The sequence below is a fragment of the Haliotis rubra genome, unplaced genomic scaffold (assembly GCF_003918875.1).
Source record: "Haliotis rubra isolate DU_JTF1 unplaced genomic scaffold, ASM391887v1 Scf382, whole genome shotgun sequence".
Classification (NCBI taxonomy): Eukaryota; Metazoa; Mollusca; class Gastropoda; order Lepetellida; family Haliotidae; genus Haliotis; species Haliotis rubra.
In genome coordinates, this window is record NW_025767060.1 from 895,328 (window position 1) to 907,439 (window position 12,112).

General features: G+C 43.1%; 1 protein-coding gene across 1 annotated transcript in view; it reads left to right on the plus strand.

Annotated features, from left to right (window-relative positions):
* Positions 1-989: 989 nt before the first annotated feature.
* The window catches only part of LOC124286413 (protein phosphatase 1 regulatory subunit 3B-like), a 37,406-nt gene continuing 26,283 nt past the window's right edge, over positions 990-12,112 (plus strand). The window contains exon 1 of the mRNA XM_046722781.1: positions 990-1,185. Within this exon, the coding sequence (XP_046578737.1) occupies positions 1,176-1,185 (10 nt within the window). The 5' untranslated portion in view covers positions 990-1,175. The remainder of the gene's footprint in view (positions 1,186-12,112) is intronic.

A 12,112-nucleotide genomic window follows, 5' to 3' on the forward strand; every position in this document is an offset into this window, starting at 1 on the left:
CACCCATCTCACCGCAGGATTGCCAATGATTCTATCTTACTTTTTAAATAGATAGTGTACTGTTGATTGTGGCTTTAAACGCCGCTCACGAAACGAACAATTAAAACATAATGATACGTGGCCGCACATACACATACACACGCATGCACGTCGTCATATGAGCAAAATATTCTCAAGCGCGACGTAAAATCCAATTTCACCTCACATACATGCATACATGCATGCATGCATACATACATACATACACGCACGCACGCACGCACACAGACATACATACGCACGCACGCACACACGCATGCATGCATACATACACACACACACACACACACACACACATACATACATACATACATACATACATACATACATACATACATACATACATACATACATACATACATGACTCATATGACAGCGAAGAATGCAATTGACACGATACATTGCGTACATTATTATTGCTTTCACGCTACACTAATCAGCTTCATACCAATAACACGTACTTTAGGTCACGTTGACTGAAGTATCTGCATCTCCTGCCTGTCGTAGCTGCACGCGCCTAATGGACGCTCATGAACGCCTTCAAATATACCAGGAAGTTATTTCTCAACATCGATTCGTTTTCATCTTATCAAAACGGACGATTTACAAGAAACTGCAACGTCCGTATTAAAGAGGTTTCACTGTTTGCCTACTCCCCAAATTTGGGTGGTGAGGTAGCTCAGTGGTCAAAGCTTTCGCTCGTCACGCCGAAGGCCTGGGTTCAATTCCCTGCATGATTACAAGCTGTGAAACGGATTAATAGAACATTGCTAATAACGGCGTAAAACCGTAAACATCATGTTAACGTATTGAACACGGCGTTGTCTGTGTGGTTACTTGAACGTACACCGTATTGACAATATAATGAACACGCTTGATCCTATCGAGGCAACATATATAAGGCCCATGCACCGTAGAATACAATTAGTGGCTCAATGAGCGGAACGGGGACATATGCATAGGTTCACCTGGTGTTAAACATAGACATGAATGCATGTATAGCTTCTGGAGAGCTCTGATGTTCTCTTAGTTGCAGCGGACTTGTCCTAGGTCATCTTAAACACCAGGTTCAGGCTACTCCGGATGTTACGCTGAACGAGGATATATATTGATCTGTGTGTTGACGCTCGTGCGGGATGGAAGAAGGTAGGCCCAGTGTTTGTTTGTTTGTTTGTTTTTGTTTGTGTTGGATCAACGGCATTGTTGATATATTTTTAAACTGTTTGTATTTTCTGTGGTTTATAAAAAGGGTATTTATTCAACAGGTGCACATGAACTATTGGCTGTCTAGCCATGATGAAATAAGTTGACGAGTTTATTAATTGTTCATTGTATCATCTGGGCTCCGTTTCACAAAGCTCTCGTAAGCCTAAGATCTCTTCACGTTTCTCGTAGCATTCGTACTCCCTATGTTACAGTATAGGAGGTACAAATGCTACGAGAAAAGTTACGAGAACTTAGGCTTAAGAGAGCTTTGTGAAACGGGGCCCTGGTAGATAGAAATGTGCTAAGATAGCATTTGGTAGACAGGGGATTACCTTGAAGCAATTATATGACAGAGAAATGTGTCCAGGGAAGATAGTAGACTTGCACAAATCTCTAAATTAAAGTTAATAGTTGAAATGATAATTTCTAAAGCATAATAAATAACAGAATGGGGTCCTTTGAGTTGCCTTTTCGAACGATAGAAATACCATACACCCATGGGCTCAGCATTCAGTACAGGCTTGGAGCAAGGCTAGGAAGATAGTAAGGTGTTAAGTTTATCATTCGGCTGACAGATAAATATCTTGAAGCAGAAAGGTGTCGAGTTTATTATGTGATAGCTAGAGAAATGTGTGAAAGGTATTTTGGGGTAAATAGAAATACATGTACATCAAAGGTACTAAGTTACGGATAGAAACATATGTCCAGTGTATATTAAGGAAGACATAAGTATGTTCAGGGTATCATTTTATAAAAAGAGAAATGTGTCCATAATAGCGTTTGGCTGACGGGGAAATGTGTCCATAATATCGTTTGGCTGACGGGGAAATGTGTCCTTGGTATCATTTGGTGAACAGAAAACCGAGTCCTTGGTATAATTTGGTAGACAGAGAACCGTGTCCTTGGTATCATTTGGTAGACAGAGAACCGTGTCCTTGGTATTATTTGGTAGACAGAGAACCGTGTCCATGATACCATTTGATAGACAGAGAACCGAGTCCATGATACCATTTGGTAGTCAGAGAACCGTGTCCTTGGTATCATTTGGTAGACAGGGAAGTGCGTCCATCGTATCATTTGCTGAACAGAGAACCATGTCCATGGTATCATTTGCTGAACAGAGAAGCGTGTCCATGGTATCATTTGCTGAACAGAGAAGCGTGTCCATTGTATCATTTGATAGACAGATAAATGTGTAAATGGTATCATTTGCTGAACAGAGAACCGAGTCCATGGTATCATTCGACAGACAGAGAAATATGTCCATGGTATCAATTGGCAGAGTCAATTGGTAGGCAGAGAAATGTGACCATGGTATCATTAGGTAAACAAGGAAATAAGCCAGTGGTATCATTAGGTAAACAAGGAAATATGCCAGTGGTATCATTAGATAGACAAGGAAATATGCCAGTGGTATCATTAGGTACACATGGAAATATGCCAGTGTTCCAGTGGTATCATTAGGTAGACAAGGAAATTTGCCAGTGGTATCATTAGGAAGACAAGGGAATATGCCGGGAATGTGTCCATTGTATCATTTGGTAGACAGAGAAATGTGTCTATGGTATATTTTGGTAGATAGGGAAATATGTGCATGGTATCATGGGGAAGACAAAGAAACGTGTCCATTGTATCATTTGGTAGACAGAGAAATGTGTCTATGGTATATTTTGGTAGACAGGGAAATATGTGCATGGCATCATGGGGTAGACAAAGAAACGTGTCCATTGTATCATTTGGTTTACAGAGAAATGTGTGGAAGGTATTAGTACATGTGCTAAATGACTACAATATTCCAGCAATATCACGGCGGGGGACACCAGAAATGGGCTTCACACAATGTACACATGTGGGGAATCGAACCCAGGTTTTCGGTGTGACGAGCGAACGCCTTAACCACTGGGCTACCCCACCGCCCCGGTGCACATCAGAGAGCCCTAACCACGCAGCCTTAGAGTCAGAGGACAGTATGCATGTGAGAAATAGATACATCAAACAAGTTGACTGACTATCCCCTATTAGGTAGTCCGTTGTTTGATGTATTGCTGGATTATTCCAAATCATTATTCTTCCCGTCCACAATCACCCTTTCACTGTCGTCCATTACCCGCCCGTCTCTCGCCTACAACGACCTGTTATAATCTGTGACGTTACATGCGTGTCGACGCAAGTATGTTATTTTTACAAATACAGTCGCATACATATTCTGTATGAAGCCCTTGCATTGATATGAGTATAGGCACACCATTATATATATGTGCACGTCACACATTCCAGTCTCACCTGACGTTGCACCATTAATACACCCGTATGGCCGGGGTAAGTGGGATGTTTTGAGTGTATGTTTTAGAGTGTGTTTAGGGAAACATATTTTCGTGTAAGTAGCAGAGTGAGGTTTGACACGTAATAGATTCATTCGAGCAATTAGATGAAGTCTTGGTGATAAAAGGTCACGACCAGAACAGAAGTAGCAATGCCTTGTCAGACGCCATTGTGATTCTGGGGAAGGATCCTATGTCTTCTCGTGTGTCTGTTTCTGTTTTCTATTTTCCTTTGTGTGTATACCGTGTCTTACTAATGGTTTCATCAGCAATTTTGCTCTGTATGTCAAGCTCATTTCTGATGTCCCCCGCAGTGATATTGCTGGAATATTGCTAAAAGCAGCGTAAGACTAAACTCACTCTTTTGTTCTATGCAATAAACAAGAAGTTGTTATCTCTAAGTCGCATGCTTCATTGCCGTGTCTTAACCAAGACTTAACACACCCACTCGTGATTACTTGAAACTAAAGACCTCCTCCATTCAAACTCCATCTTGCCTACTTCAAACTCTCAAAGTCGCTTCTGCTCCAAACGCACATTCCTAATCTTGAACTACAAGCTGAACCGTGTCACTAATCCACAGTAACCTGCTCATGTATTCCACCCTTTTCTTATCCATCCACCATTGCAGATTTGTCAGTTATCCCCGTGTCTACTTCAAATTCAGCCCCCTATCTGCTCCAAATCCCACCCTATCTACTCCAAACCCGACATTATCTACTCCAAATCCCACCCGTATCTACTCCAAACACCACCCCTATCTTCTCCAAACCCCAACCCCTATCTACTCCATACCCCATCCCTATCTACTCCAAACACCACCCCGTATCTACTCCAAACCCCACCCTATCTGCTCCACCCCCCCGTACCTATCTGCTCCAAACACCACCCCGTATCTACTCCAAACCTCATCCCCTATCTACTCCAAACCCGACCCTATCTGCTCCTAACCCCACCCCTATCTGCTCCAAACACTACCCCGTATCTGCTCCAAACCTCATCCCCTATCTACTCCAAACCCCGCCCCCTATCTGCTCCAAACCCCACCCTCTATCTACTCCAAACCCTATCCCGTATCTACTCCAAACCCCATCTCCTATCTACTCCAAACCCCACCCCTATTTACTCCAAACCCCACCCCGTATTTACTCCAAACCCCATCCCTATCTACTGCAAACCCCACCCCGTATCTACTCCAAACCCCACCCCTATCTACCCGAAACCCCACTACCCTATCTTCTCCACTCACACCCCTATCTTCTCCACACTCAACCCCGTATCTACCCCAAACCCCAACCAATACCTACTCCAAACCCAGACCTTTCGCTTCTTATCCCCTGCTATACATTCCTTTCTTCCACTGAACCACATATCCCTCCCCTAAACTCACCCCGAGTTTAAATTAGAACATTCCTTGTCCACAGGAAATATTTTCAAACGCGCACGCACGCACGCACGCACGCACCATCCTCCCAACTCCAAAGCGACAGTGGTCATCTCACAACGTGCCACGCCCACATTAGTCATCCCATACTACACAAACAGTGGTGCATGTCTTCATTGATTTTCTATATACAGGTTGCAATTAATAGAGCAGACTACGTAGTGTAGATGACTAAAGCACGATTTGATCATCTGGGTGACTTAAGCACACTTAAATTTGATCATCGTTAATGAGAAACGGTCGACAACAAACAGAGGTCGCTGTAATGCGATGACAAATGGCATATAAAGGTGGCATGTAATTACGAGTCGATTAGGTCAGACTGACACTTGGGAGATCGAAATTGAAAATATTCATGAGGCAACGCGATGTTTATGAGAAGTCATTGGTCCTACACAAACATAGAATACCTGGGCATATTTATGACAGTTTAAGAGAGAGTAATGAGCATCGAAATGTCGAATCATTACTTTCATACACATTTAAACCAGGAGATCAGGAATGGTGGACCACGGCCGGTGTATTTAACACCCAGAATCACTCATAGCTTCAACATGCAAACAGTGCCGTGTCTCTGATGTAGAGCAGCGCAAGCGCAGCGTACAAAGGGAACCAGTCTGTCTCTGATATAAATAACAATCGATTAGTTGAGCATTATATCCTAAAGCAATTAATTCTAAACATGCAGGTTCAATCTTTTCCGTTTCTGCTTTTGCACTTATCATAGGATTAATGTAACATGCTATATATTTACGCAGGTAAAATATTGATTATCTGTCCGGCATTTACGTCAGACCATGGGCGTTCCATGCGTGCGTCAGGACTTTGGAAACTTAACTACCCTTTCTGATCTATATGCTTCCGCCACATGATAGCGTATTATTAGTATATAAAATGGAAACATGCGTGGTTTTATTTTGGTTTAAACAGGGATACTCTACAACAGGGCCTTATATAGTCTCCCTGGTTTAATCAGCAACGTGATCGTGAAGAACAATGAATTGATGAAACGCCGATGTGACGTCCGTGGCGGTCTCCTTAATGTGTCTTTGGCGTGTCTGTGCTTGTGTCAGGGGCGGGTCTATGATTAGTGTCTGTGGCCAGTATCTGAGTAGTGTCAGTAGCGAGTCTCTGATTAGTATCTGTGGCAAGTATCGGAATAGTGCCTGTGGCGAGTATCTGAATATTGTCTGTGGCGAGTATCTGAATGGGGGCTGCGCCGAGTATCTGAATAGTGTCTGTGGCAAGTATCGAAAAAGTGGCTGTAGCGAGTATCTGAATAGTGGCTGTGGCGAGTATGTGAATGTTGGCTGTGGCGAGTCTATGGTTAGTGTCTGTGGCGGGTATCTGAGTAGGGTCAATAGCGAGACTCTGATTAGTATATGTGGCGAGTATCTGAATATTGTCTGTGGCGGGTATCTGATTAGTTTCAGTAGCGGGTATCTGAATAGTGGCTGTAGCGAGTATTTGATTAGTATCTGTGGCGAGTATCTGAATAGTGGCTGTCACGTGACCACAATTTCACGTGTCTAACCACCAACACGTGATTAGAAGAAAAAAACCCACGTTAGCAATCCTTGAGAGATAAACATGCCACGCCTTACAAATGTTGAACGTGAATGAGCAATTGGCATGCTCCAGACTGGCCAGTCTGTCGTGACTGTTAGATATGCCATAAATTAACAACCTGAGGAGATGTGTACATCAAACGTGCACGACTCTGATCGCCCTAGGTCAGAACGGCCACGTGTCACATGCCGAGGACAATTGCACCTGCAGATGGCTAAATTTCCTTCAAAATGCTGGTATTGATTTCATGGAGTGTACATCGAGATCACCTGACCTAAATCCCATCAAACACGTATGGCATGCTCTTGGAAGATGCTCGTGCATTGAGACGCCAACCCCGGAATGTTCAAGAGCTGGGCGCCATGTTGGTGCAGCAATGGCGAAGGTTGTGTATAGTACTAGGGTAGGGTCTATATACCTATATGTCTTTCTAACGCTGTTTCTAAGCGTGACACGCCCCTGTGGCTGTGTTCACGAGTGTTAGGCAGTCAATGATACAACGTTGCTGTGTGAATGCTAGAGGGGGGACATACGCGGTACTGAACAAGGTCCAAGACAGATGGCTAGTCCCTGTGAAATCAAAGAGTGACCCCATCGTGTTAGTGTTGATTTTGGAAGGTGCACCAAGCACACCTTAATGCCTAATTTTGTTTTAGTGCACGCTCATTACGTCCGTAAACCAGATTTATCCACTAGCAACGCACTGTGTTCTATAAGGATATGTGTGTCTTTGAATATATTTCAGAATCATTGTCCAATATGTAACCTTTTGTCGCCCGAGAGGTCATTCCTCCGTGTTGGGCCCGCGCCAAATATATGTTCGCGTGCCAAGAGTGGTGTTATGTTCAGTGGGTAAAAGTGAGTGAGTGAGGCTTCACGCTGCCTTCGTCAACATTCCAGCAATATCATGATGGGGGAAACCAGAAACGGGCTTCACACATTGTACTCATCCTGGAATCGAACCCGGGTCTTCGGCGTGAAGAGAGAAAGATTTAACCACTAGGCTTACCCCCACTGTCCCCGCGAATTAGGTATTGCCCAAACACCTTTCCACGCCACAATGGCGTGGTTTAACTTGCAGCATCACGTGATTGTCAGGTCGCATATTTTTGTTTGAGAGTTGGTGAGTGGGTTCGGTTCTACGTCACCTGGAAGTTGATGCAGTTGGGTGAAACCCACGAAGAGTGGCACTGACAGACCTTCACACATCATCACGGCGTATCTTGGATACGAACCCACAATGGTAGGTTCCTAGATCGCCAAAGGGACGCAACTCTGCACAGATTTTGACTATATGAACAGTTACCACTGGAGACGCATGACAACTTCGACCTAAGTAATGAAAACTACGGAAATAAGTATGAGTTCAAGTACTGTGTCTTACTTTGTGTTAGAAGATAACCTTTTTGCGTAGTTGCTATAGTTTAAACAGTGAATATAAACTCTTTCTGTGTTTCAAGTGTGAGCTTAGTTTTGTCACTAACAGCGATAACAAGAAGACTATACCAGAATATACCATGTATGTTCACTGTGTTGTACACTCACAAAGGAGGAATTCTAATTGTAAATGCAACGATTGATGAAGAGGAAAATTACCACATAATGCTTTCATTTGTTGAGTTTTTCATGCATGTGTGTATCATGTAATGGAATAAATTAAGAGGTATGTTTCAGATGTAGGTTTTAGTAGACTGACTGACTGAGTTTGGTTTTATGCCGCTTTTAGCAATATTCCAGCAATATCACGGCGGGGGATACTAGAAATGGGCTTCACTCATAGTACCCATGTGGAGATTCGAACCCGGGTCTTCGGCGTGACGAGCCAACGCTTTAACCACTAGACTACCCCACCGCCCCGATAACAAGAAGAGTGTGTCCATGGTTCAGCACCATCAGTTACAATGGGACGTGTGACCGGAATCCCACTATACCAGCAGCAAAGGAATATCAGAGAAAGGTCCACGTGGGATAAGGGGCGTTGGGGTAGCCTATTGGTTAAAGCGTTCGCTCGTCACGCCCAAGATTCGGGTTCGATTCCCCACATGGGTACAATGTGTGAAGCCCATTTCTGGTGTCCCCTGCCGTGCATTGCTGGAATATTGCTAAATGCGGTGTAAAACTAAGCAAATTCACTCACTCACTCACTCACTCACTCACGCACTCACTCATTCACTCACTCACTCCACATGGGATAAACGTTTCGAACACACCGACATACTCCACCCTCTAGTTCACCTAACCCAGCATTAATGAACCCCGACTACCCATCCCCATCTCTCACCTTTGAAAACAACACAAAGATAGCATTGGCCCCAATCACAAGATATATATTAAGATATGTAATTTCAAGTTAATCCGTCTGACTTTATCAAGATATATAAAAAAAAACTGCTCACATTAACACTTTAAGCTTCAATTCTTGTCTTGTGAATCCCATTTTTGGTGGTATGTTGCTACGATATTGCTGGATTATTGTTAAAAGCGGCGTAAAACTAAACTCATTCACTCATATCTCTGTCAAACTGAAAAGAACTGACCCCCATAGTGGTAGGTAGGTAGATAAGGTTTTAGGGCGACCTCCCCCCTCCCCCACCCTCCCATAGTGGCCTTACCTGGGTGGTTATCTCCCCTTATAGATCCGCGATCAGTGACCCAGATTATATACTTATAGAAATCAGGTCGTGTCAACAAACCTGGACAATACGAAAGGTTACATGTGCTGATTGCTGCTGTAGGCGACGCTGATGTAACGTTGTAATACCGAGTTCAAAGAGAACCGTGTGATTTGTGGTAAAATTAACAATCAGACATCGGTTAATACGATTCTCTCCGATCATGATCAGGTTTAACCTTAGTTGGAATTTGGCAATTAGGACAAGTTTTGGTTTTGTCGGGTAGTTGTAATTCCTCAGAGATGGATTAACATTGTGAGCCTTTTACGTCATTTGGGTGTTACGTTAGTTCTTGCCACTCGAATCGGATTTGATTGTTGAAGATCTCGGCATGTGCGTGAGCATGTGCGTGTGTGTCACAGTCTATGTGTGCGTGCGTGCGCAAGCTATGGATTACTTACTGTGATTACTTACATATTCTGTGAACCTCGTCAATCCATACGATTTCGTCCGCGAGGAAATCGCCCGGACAAACAAAATCCTGCGTTACTGAATCATGGGTACCGTGTACGTGTGTCAAACAAAACAACATGTCTTTAAATTTGCTCTAACAAACCAAGGATCATAAATTGTGGGATTCGAACTTTCGAAGCCAAGTCAGCAGATCCTGTTAACTATTGCTTGCTGTTTTGCAGAGACAATTAACAATTGCCTTAACATATGCCTTAACAATTGCCTTAACATTAGTATTTGAAAAATAGGTTCTTCCACAAAATAAGCACAAAATTGGGAGACCGCCTCCGTGGTGTAGTGGTTAGAGCGTCCGCCCGGAGAGCCGAAGGTCGCGGGTTCGATCCCCTACCGCGTCAAACCATAAGACGTTAAAATATGGTACTTGTTGGTCCCTGCCTGACGCTCGGCATTAATGGATACAACAAGGACTGGTCGGCTGGGAGTCAGTATAAAGTGCCTGAGTGGGGTATTCATGCTTCACTGCGGCATGGTATCTCAGTGGGCTAGCACTATAAAACCAGCTTAAGTCTGGGCTAGTACAAGCAGCCGCACATACACATACACACGCATGCACGTCGTCATATGAGCGAAATATTCTCAAGCACGACGTAAAACCCAATTTCACCTCACCTCACCTCACCTCACCTCACCTCACCTCACCTCACCTCACAAAAATTGGGTGGCGTCTTGCGAAAAAAAACCAATCATTGTTGTCCAGTCATGCTAGATGTTCTTTGTTCTTTACCAAACTCGTCGTGATAAAAACAAATAGCAGAATGTTATTTTCTGTATGAGCAGAGACCATATACTATATATTTGGCTTTCTTTTTCACGGAACACATATGGCACCTTATTTCATATAACATTACCATCTGTTTATCCCCGTCCAACAATAGCGGGGTTTCCCCCGACAAAGAACCTGTCAGTTGACTGTGTACACGCATGAAAACCATGCAGCCGTGTCGTGTTCAGTGATTATGTATGCCACTGTCCTAGTTACCTCAACATGACCCCGGTCTCTAGACTTGCACAAGTCTCTAAGGCAATAGATATTAGTTTAAATAATAATATCTATATTATATAAAATTAAGAAAAGGTAGTGCTTATAACAGACTGGCTTCCGTGTATTGACCGCTTATTAAGTCTTGCCTATTGGATATACAATTACTGCATATCCACGGGCCATCATAGCCTTGGAGCAAGACTGTCTGTCTCTATATAGATCAATACTTCTAACAGTACAGGCCAGGCCTGAGGTTTGTTGGTAAACACGGGATTCCTGCAGCCATTGGCTGACCCTCAAGGTCGGAACGAGCCGATTCTGTTATTAGTTCTTGTCATAGCACTGTAGGAGATGTTCCGCGTTCGGAATGGTCGGGTAGGTGCAGCTGTTTTTGTCATTTGAAATGCGCATTTAATTATATTTTTTCTAAAGCTCAATTTACATGGACACAATGACTCACGTGTGTTTTTATATTTACATAAGTAAATTTACCAATGGTGTCATGTGAATGCATTGTTTGCATGAGTAAGTATACTCCCGGAGTATATGGACATAAGTAAAGTATATGTGCTATGCCTAAGGAGGTGTAGTAGAAGTATATTTACTTATAATTATAAATGCCCTATATGTACTTTGGTCACGTGAACATATTTTAAGGTTTGAATATGTTAGCATATTATATCCGCGATGCTAGAGTGAGTGAGTTTAGTTTTACTCCGCACTCAGCAATATTCCAGCTATATGGCGGTGAGATGCTAAAAATAATTGAAGAAATTCTAATGCACAAGATCTTGATTGTACAGATTATAGATAAGCACTGATTATATAACTGATTAAAAAAACAAAATTGCTTCAAAAATGTTTTCCCATGATTATGCGATCTGCAAAACTGTTAAGTAATCTAAAATTCCGAGTTCAAAGATTTGAATAGTATTTTCATAGATCGTATCTCTTCTCCTTTGCGCACAAACCAGCTTCCTCGCTTCATCTTCTTCATCGTTTTCATCAATTGCACCACCATGTAGTTTTCATGGCGAAATAGGCATAAGCTATGAAAAACCGAACATCGCCATCGTCCTGTCAACGACCAACTGTCGTCTCAAGGGTCGTTCGTTTGCAACTCAGTGTATAGTTGAAGTGCCTCTGTTCCTCTTCTGGCATACCCGTGAAGGTCCGGGTTAGAATATTGATCTTCAGTAACCCATGCTTGTCGTAAGAGGCAACTAACGGGATCGGGTGGTCAGGCTCGCTGACTTGGTTGACACATGTCATCGGTTCCCAATTGCGCAGATCGATGCTGATGCTCATGCTGTTGATTACTGGATTGTCTGGTCCAGACTCGATTATTAACAGACCCAGTCCTTGTTGTACCCTCATTCACTACACTTAACACTCACTCATCGAA